Raw genomic sequence first — 19,928 nt, forward strand, 5'->3', positions numbered from 1 at the left:
TAAACCAGCTGCTGTATCCATAGCCTCATTAATATTCATCTTATAATGCATACTTAATGAGCCAAACTTAGCTGTATAGTGAGCTGTATAGTGTGTGCCTCGGCTACTAGCAGTGCCATTTAAAAGTTACTGGTTATTTGAATAATTCATGAGTCCATCAAATACAATTATACAACAACAGTCTCATTAACTACCATCATCATGTATAACAAGGTATTCAATTTAAAGTCTATACTCCCTCAGAGGAAGATTTAGCTAAGTCTTAAACAGAGGGAGTATGGGTTTCAAGTAGAATTTAGCAATAGGTAACTTTGATTCGAAATAGTTGTGGAAGATAATGCTAAATTATACAGGGGGAATATGGGTTTCAAAATAATGAACCCTAGCCAACAGATTCCATTTGAAACACACCGTATACATTCTCCCACTATTGAAGGCTTTATGAGAAAGCTGTATCTTCCACAGGGGGAGTGAAGATTTCAAACGGAATAGATCAATTGAGTATAAAGATGGATTTTTTGTGGACACTACTCAACTAATAAATATGCTAATTAAATGCCCGTGTGTTAATGGGCCTAACTAACCATGCTAACTGTCAGTGGATAAGATTGCCCACTACGACAGAATGTAATGTCTTTGTAGAGTTTATTCGTCTTTTGTCACAGAACAACCTTCAGGCCCGTACGCGGCGGAGGTTGGGCGGGGCAGCAACAAACAGCACCCTAAAAAAATCCACAACGGTCCACTTGCCAAATTTTTTTATAAGGTCCAAAATAGAGAGAAAAATTGAAAAAATCCACAAAGGTCCACTTGCTACATTTTTTTATAAGGTCCAAAATAGAGAGAAAAAATCCACGAAGGTCCACTTTTTGCATTTTATCCGAAAAAGGCCCACATTTGGAGAAAAACACAATCCATAAATCTACTGTACACTTCTAATCTTAAAATGGAAGCAGAATTAAGACCCATGTTATACTTGAAGTGCTTGCAAGTTTCACATACCTAATCATGCAACACCTCGAGCTAATATTTGCCAACAATGCACTGTTTTGTATTCACTATTCAACCATGGAACAATTGTACCAAACAATGAAAACGCTCAAAACCATCCATTTATTGTGTTTTTCAAAATCCTCATCTAGTGTGCAAGTACTTTCACATTTTTTTTCATCCTACATGCAGGCGGCGAATGACATGATCGAGCCGGCAACTCGTGAAACCACCCGACCGTATGGCATTTTCCATATACTCGGTTAGTTTTGTGGGGTTCATTATCGAACCCCAACGGTTTTAGCTTGTATTTATATTATTTATCAACATAGGCCTATTTGTTTGTGATATTTCAAGCGCTTTTAAAATTTCAAAATAATCCCATTCAATTACACGGTTGACGATGAAAATTTACTGAATTTAGGGAATGCACGTCATACACCACCTGCCTACATGTACAACCTTGATCACTGCATGCCCACTTGAAGTGCCTTGATACAACTTGCCAAACTTTTCTCATATTTATGCATTTACATGCAAGCAACAAGCGTAAAATACCATGCTCATGCATAATGGATGAGGGGAAAACTTGTTGCCATGACAACTCCCCAAGTCTGTGTTCCATTTATTTCTCATCTGAATAGCCATGCATGCTGGACACTATGCTTGTGGAATAATTTGTCCGCAAAAATCGAAAACATGGGTGTAGCGCGGTAATGTAGTGCCATCCGTTATTCGTCTGATCCTCTGTTGAATGCGTAATGTCCTAGGATGATAACAAATCTGATTAAAGCAGTTGGAGACGGTCCTTTCTATAGGCCTAAAGTCAATTACATGCATTGAATTCTGTGCAAAATATCAGTATGGAAATCTCTTTCTCAATTTTTTTTTTGAGAGGAAAATGAGCACTCATTCCAGCCACTTGACCATTGCTTTGACATTTTGAAACACAATACATCATACATGGAAATGCAGCATGTCCTAGATATTGCAAAATTGCTCTACTTTCTCCCTCCCTTACTCTAGATCTCCTCCAAGACTGTGTGGGCAGTTATCAATATTCACTGTTATTGCTTGAATAGTTCTAGATATTAAAATCAATACCAGAAGTATTTTAATATGATAGTTTTTTAGGGAAATGTTATGGTGTGATGCCAGATGAAGTCCGATGCCTGATTAAGTCTGCTGGATTCCGATGCAACATAACAAAGTGAGAACTTGCAACATTTCAGTTCCAGTATTAAATTTAATTTCAAAATAACATGTTTTAAACTAAAATTATCTACACAAAGATGTTTAACTTCAGAAGCATTAATTATTGACCTGATACTGTGAACAAAACTAGCTTTGTTATGGAGGGAGGAAGGGCATTGTTGATTATTTCCTTTTTCCAAAATGTTATTTTGACCCACTCACACCTGAAGGAGGGGGCTAGGTACATGTATTGTACAAAACATTACATTTCTTAACTGAACTATCGCGATATTTACATCGCACGTTATACTCTTCCGATTCACTCTTTTCATGTGCATTTACAGGTAGGAAGAACTTTGGGGACAGAAAATAGGATACGGATTTATCATAACAAAGGAACAAGCTCCGAGATCCAGCGTGAAAGTCATTGAGCGTGGAATTGTCTTATTTACATAACATGGTCTAACATTTTTACTTTACAGCCAACGCCCTTAATGTCAATTTAGTTGAGAGCGGGTTTCTCATGAATAGTTACTAATACATTGAGAGGACTTCATTAATCTTATGATTTGTTCCCTGAAAAAGGACAGTCGTACATTCATGAGGTAAACAAAAAAAACTTATGTCTCAAAGCCCATGGCAGTTTCACAAGCGAATGCAGAATGCGTTTTTTTTAAAGTTTTTTATAGATTTTTTTAAAACTTAATTTTGAATGTCATTTTTGAGTGTTCAAAAGTACACAGCATAAAATTGTGGTTGATTTACGCATTTTAGTATAAATATCAATTGTGTTAAAACCTAAACAATGCTGCTAGTATCAAATTAAGTACATTTTCTTCCAAATACATCTCAGAATTTCATGATTTTATGGCAAAAAAAAAGAAAAAAATGAATTTGCCATTTCAGCTAGAAGAAAAACGAAGGCGTGTGGCGGCTTTGAGACACAGCTTTTTTTTGGTTTGGCCTGAGTAATGATTTCCTCCAAGAACACAGAAAAAAAATCAAACCATATACATAAGCTCTACAAAAACAAAAGATAGCATCTAAACTCTCCTGTTCTGCTCTGTTGCACCCATTTCTTCATTGAGCAAGGCAGAACATTCAAATGATCAAACGATTTCCAAAGTGATTCCCCTGTTTTTCCCTCATCCATCTATCAAAGTAGACCGAACAGAGCATGGCCCCCTTTTCTTGCCCATGTTAGCCGCAGGGCTGTACCGTATAAATTGCATGCATATATGCACCGGTGTCATGCATATGTACATAGCCAATAAAAAAACGACTCACAGACGAGTCCAAGCTCACTGTTAGCCACTTCTCTCCGCATGCTTAATAATTTTTACAAAAACCCAGACTGCAAAATTAATCATTACAAATTTGAACATTTCACGCGTCGGAAATATAAGGTGTTAATCCGATTGTTTGATTGCAAAGACAGGATTCATGGTGGATTTGGGGGCAACATAAACAGGAATAATTCACATTAGAAAATTTATCTTTAACAAAAAAAGGGATTTAGTGGTTGAGAAATTAAATCTCGCAGACTGGCCGGACAAAAGCAAGCTTAATGGGCTATTCCGATTAAAGTCCACCCTCCCCCTGTGGAAGATTTTGGAAATATCTTCCAAAGTGGGGGTATAAATCCCGGGGTATAAATCTTACGTTGAATGCACATTAGTCAACTCTATTTGAAACTCACCCTCCCTCTTTGGAAGGTTCATGTTGAATCTTCCTCAGAGGGTGTATAAATTTCAAATGGAGCTGCTTGTATGTATTCATTTCATGTGAAATCCATACTCCCCCTGTAAACAATATTTCCAAAATCTTACACAGGGGGATTGTGTATTTTGAATGGAACACCCAATCTAATCAATTGCTATGCATTAGGAATAAAAAACAAAGCTGCGCGGATAAAGTACCCTTTAGCAGTCTGGCTGTTAATTTACATAAAAGTAATTTGCATGGTAATTCAAGGAGACATAGGGAAAACAAGAACTGCTCTTCATCATCTCAATACTGGTATTTGCTTTCAAATATAAAGGGGGAATAGGTTGTTAAGAATGTTGACTTCACCCAGGCCTCAAAAAGGCATGAGTCTCTTTTTCAAATTTACTGAAAACTTCTTAGGAATGAGCTCATGGCTCTTCAATTTCTAAAGACCATTTAAAGTCAAATTGAGCGTTACATTTCATTTGACAAAAATGCAATTGTTCCGATTTTCATAAAACCTATAAAAATACTTGTTTCAAGAAATGACCATTACTGTACTGTTCTTACTACCAACATGAACGAAGTTGGTCATTATTATTGCGAGAAAATATATTTGTGGGTTTACTAAATGGGTAAATTCAACTAGGGGTAGCGCTAGAACTAAACACTCTGGCAGTGGACCCCAGACCTTGCAGAAAATTAAAAAGTAGGGGGTCCGGAGTAGAGTTTGGCGAGTCCAAGTTGCACAAATGCGGCATGTCTGCAATATCGCTAGATTGAAAAACTGGGGGTCTGCAGGGACCCCTGAACTTGCAGAAAATTTAAAAGCAGGAGGTTCAAACTCTATTTTGGTGGGTCCGGGACCCCAAAAAGCAACCTAGCGCTACCCCTGAATTCAACACTTTTAAAGTCTCCACATACCTTTAAAATGCCAGCCAGTGAAAATTCTCTGACCATCCAGGATTTGTACCTGGGACTTCCACTCACCAGACCAACTGAGTCAGATAGGGAAGAGTACAGTGATGTTATTATATCCCACTATCATTTAGGCCTTCAGTTCCGTCCTCTATCATCTTCTCATCCAAGAAGCTTAGAAAGAGGTTATCCATGAAATTATTCTGAAGTCATATTTGAGATGGAGAAATCAAAACTATGTCGGAAATTATTTATGAGAAAGGTTTCACAATTCTCCATACATAAATGACAGTCAGAGAAAAAATTCACTGACCATCAAAGATTTGAATCGAGGACCTTCAGATCAACGCATTCAGTTTTGATGACTAATGATGAGGCTGTTCATCTGGGGTCCATTTCACTAAACTTTTAACCCTTCGTAACTCAAGTAACCATTCGTAAAGTTACGAATACCCAATACTAGGCGTAACTTTACGAAGGGTCCCTGTAGTAAATCCCTATTACTTACAAAGGGTACCGTTCGTAAATAAGTTTAGTGAGTCACAAATGATTTCTTGACTTACGAAGCTTCGTAAAGTTTAGTGAAATGGACCCTGGTTGCACAGGGTCAGAATTTCGTTTTGCAGCGCGAGAATCAATCTTGATTCTTGCAGAATAAATTTGAGGGAATCATTTGATTCTTGCAAATCAACTTCTGTGTAAACTACAAAAGTTCACAAGAATCAACTAGGATTCACACAAATCTGTTTGAACGAGAATCTTAGTGAGAATCAATTCTTGGATTCTTGCTGAAATACTGATCCTGGTTGCACACCTTAAAATATCCATCATATTGTACAAACAGTTTCTACTACCCTGATCCTCGTCCAAGTTTATGAATTTATAATTAGCACTCGTATGTAAACCATGCATGAATGAATGAAATGGTCACACTCACTCATTAATTAGTGATATTTCAATTTAGCATGTTCAGCTGGGGACTGAGGCCAGTAGACATGTATGTTTGATGTGGTTTATACTGTGTACTGGTCAAGACTCAAGAATTCAATGGTTACACAATGCACAAAAACCTGATACTTATTAGATTTTCAATAAATCACCATAAATTTTCCGTGATACGGAAAACAGACACATGTTTTAGGAATGTTCCCTGTATGAATTCCTAAACCATGTGACTCAGTGGCGGCGTTAAGATGGGCAAGGGAATTTCCCCCAAATATTTTTCTTGCCCCCCAGACCCCCCCCCCCAGTTGTGAGGCAAACCACTCAACATTATGTAAATTTCCACTTTTTGCAGCAATTTTGCACAAAATTTGTCGATTCTGCCCCCCTGAAATTCACTTCCCCCCCCTTGGAGAGGATTTGAACCGCCAAGAGTCTGGTATACATACACCTGATTGCCCTCAACATCTATTCTATTCATTGCCTACTGGGGATGGGGTTGGGTTGGATTGGATGTTTGTATCTAAAGTTGTTTGTTTCAATGTTGCAATATTGGCGCTGATTAAGCTGCTGCCTGCAAATTGCATTGTGTCTGTTTAGGTGTGTTTTATGTACAATTCTAGCAATTTGACCTGCGGGTCACCATTAGAGTTTGAAATAAATCCTTCCTTTTTTTTTTTTAAAGATTTACCGTACAGTCAAGACCAAATTGATTGTAGATATTCACTGGATTCTGTTATCTTTTTCTGTCACATATTTCATGTCTTACAAACCTTATTACTGTGTTTGTCCAGACCTGTGTCCATCTCTCTTGAGGGAGGGGGAAGTACGTTTCAACCTTATGCCAACATCACAATTGCTAGCGGTAGCCCATGGGATGAGGTAGAGTGTGTGTACATGGAGCTAGCTCACTAGCAAGAATAGAGTCAATACTAGCATGGTAGCAAAACATTCCCATGTGTGGTGTACTCCTCATAAATGGGAATAGACTAAAATTAATTGCACAGTTTGTAATTGTTGATGATATGAATGATGTTCATTGCATAATTCAACTTTTACAGTCGCCACCACAAAAAAAATATAATCTAAAAGTTCATAATCTTTTGATCTTAACTCTATTCAAATTGTAACCCAATGAGGTAGACCCAAAGAGTACCGACTCCACCATGTTTGTGTGTCACTCTTGAAGGACAAATAGTGTACAGTCTCTAATGAGATATTACTCCTAATGAGGTAGAACCAAAGAGTACCAACTCCACCATGTTTGTGTGTCACTCTTGAAGGGCAAATAGTGTACCTCCTAATGACGTAGAGTAATGAGGTAGAACCAAAGAGTACCAACTCCACCATGTTTAAGTGTGTCACTCTTGAACTTGGGCAAATAGTGTACACGCCTCCTAATGAGGTAGAACCAAAGAGTACCAACTCTATCACTCTTGAAGGGCAAATAGTGCAACACTTGAGCTTGTGATTCAAATTATCATTCGACTTGGGGCTCTTACTGGAAAACGCCCTAAGTACCCTATTTGCCCTCAATGAGCAATAAACCATATCATTACACACAGGGGGAGTTGGTACTCTTTGGGTACATAATCTTTGTCTTAACCTCAAATCTGGACTCTTAATCTCTTGTGGTGGCAGTAAACTTGTCTAAGGGAGTTACACTTGGGGGGGGGGGGGGAGAGGATATGAAATTTTTCCTCCAATATGAGGGGGGATGCAAAATTTTTGTGCGAAAATATATGAAAATCATCTGCCCTCCACCCTGGCATAAATAGTGATTGCTCCTTTATTAATTTGTGTTCATTAGAACTGTTTTCAAAGATCTAAACTTTGCTTTGGTATTACAATGCACCTGGGGGCACAGGCACATACCCGTCACTTCTAAAGTTGAGTGCCCCCCCCCCCCCGGACATGTAGATGTACCAGTACGATACCATTTTCAAGACCATGATGACAATCCAACTTGTAACTCCACCGCTCATCACATGTAACGGTCTCACGCTCAACGCCACGCTCGCAATCGGGGCATCGCAATCCACCATATGCCAAGTTATTGAAATAATTCCCAATGAGTATTTATTTATTTATTTATTTATTTATTATTTATTTCACAAAATTTGTCTGGAAAGGACTCCCCCCTACCTAAAGTATAGTCCCGGCCTATAGTATGATAAAATCCGATTGATCAATCAATCTATCATTATCTAGGCTAATCCATGATCCATAAGGATCTGATTTCCTCCTTGCCAAACATGATGACCATATAACCCCTCTTCAGCCTCATCTCCGTTACAGAGCTAGCAACTCATTATTAGGTTTACCTCTCTCCAGTTCCCTGCGCCATAGCAACACAAACATAGAGATAGCATCATCTGTGCCAGCCCGCCACTATCTAACATTTCAAACCATATACACTTTTTTTTATTCTTATTCTTATTCTAACTCGTACTCCATCCCCCAAAACCGAAAGTTAATTTCCGACGGCGGTGGCCGGGACAAGACTCAACATGCAACACCGGTCAGCGGCCGTGATCTGCTATGCATTAACCATCGGCCGAATTGCATACATTATATATGCCAAGGGACTTGACAAATGTAGAGGTGGCCGGATTCTCCTGCTTGCTCAGACGCTCTCTCTCTCTCTCTCTCTCTCACTGGCTGCATGAGTTGATGTAAAACACTCGGATAATCATGTCTTCCCATGATGCATTTCTGCATTGTGGGAATTTCATCAGCTGGATCACAGCTATGCCTCGCTACATCCGATTTCAGACATTATTATGTTTTCATGGATCCAAGTTGTGATAATATTGGATCCAAAACATAATAATGATAAAATTGGATGCTTTACGCCCAATATTTATTGGTCTCGCTATGAGAGTTTTAAAATATTGGACTCGACTAAGTCTCGTCCAATATTTTAAAACTCATAGCTCGACCAATAAATATGGGCTCAACCGATCCAATTTTATATCAAATGCAGCACTTATTTTTTGGCGATTAAAAAAAAATCTGGTTTTGCCAAATGAAACATAGCCCAATCCTATTTTAGTTGCAACACTGGCAAAAAAGTCAAATTCTAATATTTAGCAATTCATTGGAAATGAGGGCCAAAAACATATCATTTTATTTTTATGGTATTTTTGCATTGTGACAATCAATCGTAAAGACTTGTACAAAGTCTAACATCAGTCTAGAGGCATTCTACACATAATAATATGATTTTTTTGTCCATAAAATAACTACCGGTACTCATCAAACCTCATGGTCAAAAAAATGTATCGTAATTTGGCAAAATGACATATTGTAGCTGGGTTATGCAACATGGGAAGGGACAATTCTACTGCCATGCATGCTATACATGGCTAGTGGCAAGCGCACATTTATCTCAGTTTTTTCATGTTGCTATATTACATATGTCCGAGACGTAATGCAAAACCATTAGAGTTCCAATTTCACAATTACCTTGCGCCATATTTGGGTTTGTGAATCTGTGACATATTGTGTAGGTGCTTTGTCATGAGGTCCAACTGATAACGATGAGATGCACTACTAAATATTTTAATGAAAAAAGTACTTCAAATTTGGATAATGGGCTGAGCTTTCGATCCAAGCAGGATCTTTATCAAAGGCATAATTGACTTATTTTTGGTAGTTTCAGAGCCGTTTCTCAATTTCTTTGAGATCTAAAATTATGTTTGAACTTTGAAGAAAGAAACAGAGAGGCCAACAGTCACTAATTTGGGTCAATGTATGTATGTTTGTTTTGTACTTAATTCTTTGTAAGGAAAAAGAAACCCCTGATATTAAGGGATCTAAAATGAGCGTTTATTGCGTTTCGACAGTATTTTTTGAGGGACATGAGAGCACCCTAGACCTATCGAATTGCATTCTGAATCTGAAGCATGTCTTTCTGATATCAAATAATTTTCATTTTTGAAAATCACAATATAATACAAATTTTATGACAAATTATAAAAATTTGATATTTTTCAAATTTTGATATATAACAGTCCTCGAAGTAAATTATATAAATCTAATGATATATTTCTTAAAGTGTATGTAGCAGGGAGGAAAAGCCGACGATCAATTGAAAATTTTGACCTTTCATATTGAAGATATGGATTTTTCCCAAAAGACCTAATTTTTTTTTGGTGTTTTGGGAAAAAAAATCATATCTTCAATACGAAAAGGTCAAAATTTTCAATTGATCGTCGGCTTTTCATCCCACCTACATACACTTTAAGTATAAATCATCAGATTTATAAATTTTACTTCAAGTACTGAAAAAAAAAAAAAATATCAATTTTTAATGATTTGCCATAAAATGTGTATTAAATTGCGAATTTCAAAAAATCAAAATTATTTGATATCAGAAGGACATTCTTCGTATTCAGAATGCAATTCGATATGTCTGATGTGCTCTAATGTCCCAAAATAAATACTGTCCAAACGTTCATACCCCAGCCCTTAAGAAAAGGGCTTCTATTTGAAATCCATACACCCCCTGGAAGGCATTTATGGGTTCACCCATTCAAGTAACCCATGATAATTCACAATGAAGTAGACCAGTCACTATCTGGTTGTATGCATCTAATAGATTATTTGCAGGAGAAATTTATCAGAAATATGCAAAGTATGATTTTGAATAAATTTGGGAAAATCAAGCAAAAAAAAAAATTAATAAAAACTGATTTTGCTGACACTTTCAATCAGTGAACCATTGAGTTTCTGACAAATAATCAGCAAAAACAGTCAATTTTCCCACCTTTTTTGTTTGCTCCGTTTTGACACAAAAAAACCAACTTCTTATGGTCGAAAACATTTCAGGAATTCGAATCCAATTACTTCACTGAAATTTCAGTGATTCAAGACAAGTGGTTCATTATAAGTTTTAAGAAATGAGGTACATTCTAGCAGTACTTCTTTCCTTATCATAAATAACGTACCGCTTGTCTTGAGTCACTGAAATTCCAGTGTAGTATTAATAACTGGATTCCTTGCCCTTATATTTAAATATAACTTTTGTTACCCGGTACGGTACCAGTGTTATTATTGTTTGAGAAAAATGCAAAAATAGTCACAAATTTATCAAGGGGTGTAGTACCACCTTAATCACTACAAGAATTAATAAATAAATTTCTACATTTCCAAATGTCATCCTTTAAAAGTAAGCTACAGCATTAAAATATGTTGACAGATTTGTATTTTTCATTTGCAAATCCTGCTTTCTTTCATTTTTAAACGGTTGCTTTATAACAAATGATCAAAAGTTTGTAATTTTCTACCATGGGTTCCAACGAGATCTTGCACCAACCAATATTCATGCTTATTATGCATGCGCATATTAAAATCTTTCTTCAGAGGCACAGATGCACCAAGCCAATTTGATTTGAATTAATTTGAATATTTATTAGCTATCCATCATCCAGTGCAGTATGCAATGCATTATGCAAAGCTAGACGGTGCGTGGAATTAATGCGTACATCTGATATAGATTTGTAGATTTCACTTGCTGCTGAATCTTATACATTAAAAAAATGCACAATTCAATTTCAAAGTAATGTGAATAAAGTTTTGTAAACTTCATTTACTCATTTTGCTATCACCCAGTGGTGGGTAGCATTTTATTTGGGAGGGGGCGGGGGGAAAAGTGAAAAAAAAAAAAAAAATCAACATATTTTGTGCAAAATTGTCACACAAAGTTTTTAATGGTATCTGAGGAGGGCAGGTGACAAGAGATCTGACAGGGGGAAATTTCCCCACCTCACCACTGCAAGTAAAGGTGAAACCATTGGGATTTTGGTCTTTTGGGGCTTATTTTGCTGTTTTCTAAATACTGGTACTGCAAACTGCTTATGTTTGCAAAATGATGAACCACAAATTTATGTACAACAGGTAAAGTTTGAAAAAAAATTGGAGAACATTTACACAAAGTGCTTGCAAAAATTCATCACAATTTGCCAGATTTTTAGGATGATTTTAGGCTCCAGAAAAAAACCCATCCCGACTGAGCGACTCTGCTTGAAAAGAATGTCGCCAAAGCTTTTCTGGAGGTAAGAAAAGAATGTCATTCTAAAGTGCACTCTTTTGCATATTTAATATTGATTTGCTCAAATCCAAAATGCAAACAACTAGTGCAACAAGTTTTGAATTTAACAATGTTAGGGGCTCTAAACCCAGAAGTGAATTTCTCATCTCATATTAAGGGAAGGGGTATGAACATTTGGACAGTATTTATTGTGGGACATTAGAGCACATCAGACATATCGAATTGCATTCTAAATACGAAGAATGGCCTTCTGATATCAAATTTTGAAATTCGCAATGTAATACACATTTTATGGCAAATCATTAAAAATTGATATTTTTGATATTTAACAGTAGGCCTACTCGAAGTAAACTTTATAAATCTGATGATTTCTACCTAAAGTGTATGTAGGTGGGATGAAAAGCCGACGATCAATTGAAAATTTTGTCATAAAATTATTATTATATCGTGAATTTCATAAAATGAAAATTATTTGATATCAGAAAGACATTCTTCGTATTCAGAATGCAATTCGATAGGTCTGATGTGCTCCAATGTCCCACAAAAAATGCTGTCGAAACGCTCAAAACGCTCATTCCAGTTCCCTTAATAGCAGATGAGATTTATAGCTTGTTTCACTGTTTGTGCACAGAAACTAACTTACCAACTGAAAGAATTAAATTTAAAATTACAAATCTGAGTCCAGTTTTTATGCACACATCAGTATTCAATGATCGATTCTAGGATTCTAGATGCCAAAAGTTCAATAATACAAATTTATATACAACAGGTAAGTTTCTCTGTAAATTGTGCGCATTTTTTACGCCATACTCGAATCAATGTGCATCGGATTTAACCAGTTAAAACCTCTTGGGTCTCCCAACTCAAAACTCAAACAAGCAACTTTTAAACTTTATATAAAATAACAAAACAAAAAGTTATCTCCTGAATTTCATCTCAGGTTTTTCTCCATGGATATTCATCATTGGCTGGCAGCCGCTGATATTCATTAATTCCACTATGCAGCGCTGCACAGGTGGCCTCTAGGGGGAACTATAGCACAGCTTAATACAATATGCATTACATGCAAGGAATGCATGCATAGCCATAGCCCTATGCACACTATACAAACAAGATAAGGCTCTATCTATTATACTGCTGTACCAGAATAACCATTATGTAAATGACCCCTTGCCTGGCTGGGCCCACACAATACAGGATTGCATGCATTCATGAGCAAGGTCTTGTTAAAAGTACAAGATGTGAATAACATTACAGGTGATTTGTAGACTTGGACCAAGTCCTGTAGTTTAACACCTGCAGAATTTGTGCAGACCCAGCTTCATGCTTGTCTGCAATATTCCTAGTGTGCACAAGAATTCTTTCCTAAAACCAGAAAATCTCTTCCTCAATCGTATGCCATGTGTAACCCATAAACAATGTTTCAAACATCTGAACACTAGGGGAGGTGGGACTGGGCAGTGATGTACTGTGGCCGCTTCTCCCCTAGTAGGGGGCGGCAAAAAGAGACATTTTGTCACCCCTTCATCAAGGGGGGGGGGTGGACGGGCAGTGGTGTACTGTGGCCGCTTCTCCCGAGTAGGGAGCTGCAAAAAAAAGGTAAATTTTGTCACCACTTCATCAGGGGGGGCCGGGCAGTGGTGTACTGTGGCCGCTTCTCCCCTAGTAGGGGGCTGCAAAAAGGTACATTTTGTCGCCCCTTCATCAGGGGGGGCAGGCAGTGATGTACTGTGGCCGCTTCTCCCCTAAGTAGGAGCTGCAAAAAAAGGTAAATTTTGCCGCCCCCTTCATCACCAGTCAGAAAAGTTAGTTTGACCCATTTTTTTATGGGTTCGAAAAAAGTGTTGAGCATTTTGAAAAAAATTGTTTAAAAATATGCTAGCGACCTAAAAGTACATAATTCTTCAGCCCTTTTTAAATTCTTTTTGCCGCCCATTCTTCTTCCCATGCATGTTCTTTTTGCCACCCCTGCTTGTACTCCGGGGAGCTCAGACCCCAAAGCCCCCCAAATATGGCATGCTGGGTATCATCCGGGTCATTTTCAAGATCAAATCATCTATAACCTAAGTAACACTCATGAATACTAACTATTCTTGCTCAAATAGTACTACCGTAGCATTTAAATGAGACCGAGAGAAAATATTCTTAACTTGAGAACTTTTTTGTACAGGCATATGATTTAAATGTCTCAAATAATTGGTACTGGTGGAGTTCAGAAAATTGATACAGTCAGTACCCGGTACGGTGAGTACTTGCTTGGGGAATGAGATAATGCCATTACCCAGGCAATACCCATACTTGCTTCTAAGGTTACAATCAGGGGTAGCGTTTACCCCCGATCGAGGGTTATTGGCCCCCTAAATTTAAAAAATATTAATTTTTCACCCCCTATATTGGGAATTATAATATGTGCAAGCTTGGGGGTGAATTCTGACCCTCTACTTTTGGACCTTACTGACTACACTGCAAAATATTGTTCACCCCCGAGATTTAATTTTCACCCATGTATTTGGATTTTCTGCAAGCTCAGTGAGTGAAAAACACGGGAAACACAACCCCCGACTTTCGGGCCTTAATGCTTCCCCTGGTTACAATAGGCCTACATGCAATACTTGTGTAAAGTCAATACGTGTTTTAAGGTGCTTTTTGAAAGTCCATGTTCACAGATGTCATGATCAAGTTCCCCCCCCATGTACTAATTATGCCACTAATCCCCCTCCTCATCCAGCTGGGCAAATGGGTTCAAGAGGCAAACTTTGACAAGAAGAATGATAAAAAATGGGCTAAATAGTACCAGTACCAAAAGGCTTTACATTTTAAATATCAGGTCATCAAGCATCTGCGAGGGGGCCCCCAAGACATCCTGAATTTAGGGTGCGGGAAGCTTCCCCAAAGGGCTTGCTATATGCCACTAGCTAAAAAATGCTACATGTAGACAAACATTGTAACATTGTTTTTGTTTTGTTTTGTTTTGTTGTTGTTGTTTTTTTTTGGGGGGGGGGGGTCTTCAAATAATCAATTTGTAAGATAAAATTTAACATGTTTTTTAGAGCCTAGTATGTATATTTGTAACAAACCAGTCCCACATGGATGACAGTAAAGTACAACAGGATACAATTTTAAAATAACAGAGACTTTCAAAACATTGAGTTTATACATTACTACTTTTTTATTATTAAAATTCTACATAAAAATGTACATACATTTACGGTACCAGTACCATAAATAAACAAAAGTACCGGTACACTGTCATTGACGAGTTATTATATTAATTACCGTACGTACCGTTACAAGTTATATTTATGTACCGTATGTAGCCTGAGCTGAGGTTACCAATGCCATGATCAGACTGTCATTCAGTGTCATTGCCAGTTATCTCAACTTTTTAGACAAGTGGGTGGATGAGGGCTTGCTCGAGAAGTCTAGCCATTAATTTGCTCAGTTCACCGAAGCTAGACTAGAGTTTAGGGGGGGTAGGAGTAACAAATTATTCATGACGATGCGTGAGATTTTACTCATTTTGCGTGAGATTTACTACCTAGGCGTGAGATTATACTACCTTGGCGTGAGACCGTGAGAAGGTGCCCCAATGCGTGAGACTCACGGCCAATGCGTGAGAGTTGACAGCCCTGAGTAAATATTGGTGTCATTTCATAAGGGATATTTATTACTTCTTTGATTTAGAGGCACATTGTATGTTTCTGATTCCAACATGTCCAACTGTGTGATATTTACGACTAAAATTCTACATGCACTGGTGCAGGTACATTTGAAAAGTTACCTGCACAGAATCAAAGTCACCTGCATATGTGCAGGCATGCAGGTGGTAAATCAAACACTGCTTTCCACCAAAATGCTGTGAGCTACGTTACCACTTTTTAACACACGTTATTGGAAAGACGTAAAACAGAGGTATCAACGTAGTTTACGGTTTTTGTAAGGAAACACTCATAGGTTTTTAAAAATAACAGTAAAAATTGTGATGCTGTAGCATTTTTGGCATAGAAATGTTGTAAACATTGAAATTTCGACCGACCATGTTAAGATTGGTGAGCTACGTTACCAGAATTCCATAGTATGCACTTGTATAACAAGTACTTCCTAATAATTTGTGATAGGTACCAGTGATCGAACCCCATTTATATTAGAATTAACCGACATAACATTCTAACGTTCGCAAATCACATCAAAAACCTGTGAACTACGTTACTGTGAGCTACGTTATGCACTCATTTATGCATCTTCAAAACTTCTATGAAATGGTGAAATAGGTGTTACATTTCACTCAAGTGATCTTTCGTTTGCTTTTTATGACCTTGGATTAAGTAAAACCAGCCCATTTTGTAGCCGGTAACGTCGCTCACATTACATTGAGTTTTCCTGAAAGAAAAATATACAAGTGGTGTTGACAATCTTTTACATCTGAAAGTAGTGATACATGTGCTCTTAAAAACACAAAAATCAGGTCTTTTGAACAACTTTATTTTTTTCAATTTTTACAGTGGATTGGCACGGATTTTGTAGAATGAGCGATACGCTATAATTTTTGAGAAAAATGCAAAAATAGGCACAAAATTGGGCAGGGGTGTAGTACCCCCTTAAATGAGACCGAGAGAAAATATTCTGAACTTGAGAAAATAGCAAGTTTTTGGGTTTTTTTTGTACAGGCAATAGGATTTAAATGTCTCAAATAATTGGTACTGGTCGAGTTCATAATTGATACAGTCAGTACTCGGTACGGTACTTTACTTGCTTGGGGAATGAGATAACAGGCAATATCCGTACATACTTCTAAGGTTACAATACATGCAATACTTGTAAAGTCAATGTATACATGTTTTTTGGTGCTTTTTGAAAGTCCATGACCATGTTCACAGATGTCATGATCATACCCTTGACAATGTCAAGTCTCCCCCATGTACTATGCCACTAATCCCCTCCTCATCCAGCTGGGCAAATGGGTTCAAGAGGCAAACTTTGACAAGAAGAATGATAAAAAATGGGCTAAATAGTACCAGTACCAAAAGGCTTTACATTTTAAATATCAGGTCATCAAGCATCTGCGAGGGGGCCCCCAAGACATCCTGAATTTAGGGTGCGGGAAGCTTCCCCAAAGGGCTTGCTATATGCCACTAGCTAAAAAATGCTACATGTAGACAAACATTGTAACATTGTTTTTGTTTTGTTTTGTTTTGTTGTTGTTTTTTTTTTTGGGGGGGGGGTCTTCAAATAATCAATTTGTAAGATAAAATTTAACATGTTTTTTAGAGCCTAGTATGTATATTTGTAACAAACCAGTCCCACATGGATGACAGTAAAGTACAACAGGATACAATTTTAAAATAACAGAGACTTTCAAAACATTGAGTTTATACATTACTACTTTTTTATTATTAAAATTCTACATAAAAATGTACATACATTTACGGTACCAGTACCATAAATAAACAAAAGTACCGGTACACTGTCATTGACGAGTTATTATATTAATTACCGTACGTACCGTTACAAGTTATATTTATGTACCGTATGTAGCCTGAGCTGAGGTTACCAATGCCATGATCAGACTGTCATTCAGTGTCATTGCCAGTTATCTCAACTTTTTAGACAAGTGGGTGGATGAGGGCTTGCTCGAGAAGTCTAGCCATTAATTTGCTCAGTTCACCGAAGCTAGACTAGAGTTCTAGAGTATGATTGAGGGCATATAACAAAATGCCCCTTAAAAAAAATTTAATCCATGATTCATAAATTAAAAAAAAAAACTTTCTCCTTGGTGTTTAAAAAAAAATTACATAATTAATTAGCTTTTATATAATTTCAAAATTAACAAAAGTGATCACAAGCATGCAAGAGCAGGACTGGCGTGACACACCAGCAGCAGATTTACACACTGACACTCAACATGATCGCTGCAGTCATGGCAATGGCAGTGCAGCACTGCACTGTCCAGTACACTGTATGCACAGTATGAATTATGATATCGGCAACTCAAGAAAACATTCATCATGTCTGATGTTGATTGATACATGATAGGAAATGGGACACAAAACTTCACAAATTTGTTGCAAATTCGTTTCAGCAGCTGGTGCAAATCATGATTTTTTGGAAACACGTTTTGATTAGATGCAGAATATTAAAGGACAGGTGAAATATCTTCAGAAATCACCTTCACTTAGCGTTACAGGTACGTGCGGTCGGTCATTGTTGACCAGGCAAATACCGTATACCGCCGAACGAGCAGGTCCCCTCGATTCGCTTGCCCACGCCAAAGCAAATCAAACAATAAACTCCCCCAAGCATTACGCAAAATGTAGCAGTTTTTCCCATGTTTTTTAAGGGGATACATCATGAATAATGTTTACTTCGCCCATCAAATATAAAATCTATATTTCTAGCCAATAAAATGAATATAAATTATGCTAAAATTAAAAATATGAATATGTAAAACTAGCCATACCTTGCTTTTCTTCCAGATCCTTTGCAATTGCGTCGGCCATTTTGAATATTAAAATTTTTGCAAACGCAACTATGTTTTATCACCCTCCGGAGATTGCCGAGAATTAATTAGAAGACAAAATTTACTCTTTCATATCTACTTACCTTCGCTAGACATACAGCAAAACAAATTGGTAAATGTAACTTAAGCAATCCGTCCCAAAAATTCGGACATATCACATGAAAAAGGCAGAAATACACCACACACGCAGATTTTCCGAATATTTCCGATAATTAATAATGAATAATAAACTGCCTTTTTATCTCTAGAGGGCAGTCTAACAATAAATTTTCAGGCGTCCAGACAGGTACATAACTTGATTGCTCATGAATGTATTCATACAACCAATAAATAGAAAGAAAGAAAGCTAAAAAAAAAAAGTTTGTTCAGAATCTTGGAATTGTCGAAACCGGTGTCGAAATTCCAAAGATTTTACGCACTAGTATGATGGGCCAGTATTACCTACCGACGTTTTGCTTCAAAAATCACCGGCACTAACACTGGGCACTAAAAAAAAGAATCCATTTCGCACCCCTCAAATGCTCACACAAAAACAACTTGGAAAAGTCTCTAAAATGGCCGCTTAAAGGAGGATTTCGTGATCCTATTAAACATCCTCTTTTTATGACATTTTTCAATAGATATCCACGAAAAAAGCTTATTTCCAAAATTTCAGTTGATTCCGATTTTGCGTTCGCGAGTTATGCATGATTAATATGTGGCGATATTTTTGCTAAACGAATTAATCTGCAAGAAATATTTGGTACATAAACATTATGTAGCCAGAGGTATGCAGTGGTGTAAAAATCTCAACTTTTTTTTGGGAAAAGTGGGGGGATGAGGCTGTGGATCACGAAATGCCCCTTTAAATGCAGGGGGTGAAATTTCATTTTTTTTGTTCAAATCTTGCTACATTTCTTTAGTGATAGGGGAAAAGGTCAAATGTCAAAATTTAAAATGAAAAATTCTCTGATTTTGAAGAAAAAAATGGTCTCATATTGGTCCGCTTGCAGAAGCATTTAATAAAAAAGAATAGTTTGCCATATCTCAAGTGGTTCAGTGTACCTTGTAACATGGTAAAAATTAAGATCAAATTCCATTGAGCCGTGCTGACCAGGGGTGAAATTAAGTGGGAGACGGGAGCCGTTTGGCCCCCAGAAACTCTGAAATGACCCCTGGTTCCATCTCAATTCATTGACCAGGGGACACTTTTCTCACAAAACTGGCCCCCTGGATAGTAAACCAAAAATATCAAATTACAAGCAAATGGTGCTTATTTAACTCATAGGCCTATAGCACATCTTTATTTTTATTGGCCCCTTGGTAATTGGAAATGGCCCCTGGTTCTTCCCAATCTTGGTGAACCAGGGGCCGTGGCAATTTTTTGCCAAAGTGGCCCCTGGTTCAAGCTCTCTTATTTTCACCCTTAGTGCTGACCTTTTATCATTTTGATTTAAGGAGCAATTTGAGACCAGTTGGATTAAAATTGGAGCATATTTCAATCCCCGAGGGGGTTCTCCCTAGTTGAAGCAGGGATGTGAGAGTAAAGCCTATACGGGGATGTGCCACGGTACCTTTTCAGCAATTTTGGTATTATGGTTTTCAGTGTAGACCAATGCGCATATT

The 19,928-nt window shown here is 37.4% G+C and overlaps 1 protein-coding gene across 1 annotated transcript in view; it reads right to left on the minus strand.

Annotated features, from left to right (window-relative positions):
* Positions 1 to 18,525, minus strand: part of LOC140144243 (uncharacterized) — an 89,019-nt gene extending 70,494 nt beyond the window's left edge. The window contains exon 1 of the mRNA XM_072166060.1: positions 18,407 to 18,525. Coding sequence (XP_072022161.1) covers positions 18,407 to 18,419 — 13 coding nt within the window. The 5' untranslated portion in view covers positions 18,420 to 18,525. The remainder of the gene's footprint in view (positions 1 to 18,406) is intronic.
* Positions 18,526 to 19,928: the final 1,403 nt, after the last annotated feature.

Source organism: Amphiura filiformis, unplaced genomic scaffold (genome assembly GCF_039555335.1).
Source record: "Amphiura filiformis unplaced genomic scaffold, Afil_fr2py scaffold_46, whole genome shotgun sequence".
NCBI classification, from domain to species: domain Eukaryota; kingdom Metazoa; phylum Echinodermata; class Ophiuroidea; order Amphilepidida; family Amphiuridae; genus Amphiura; species Amphiura filiformis.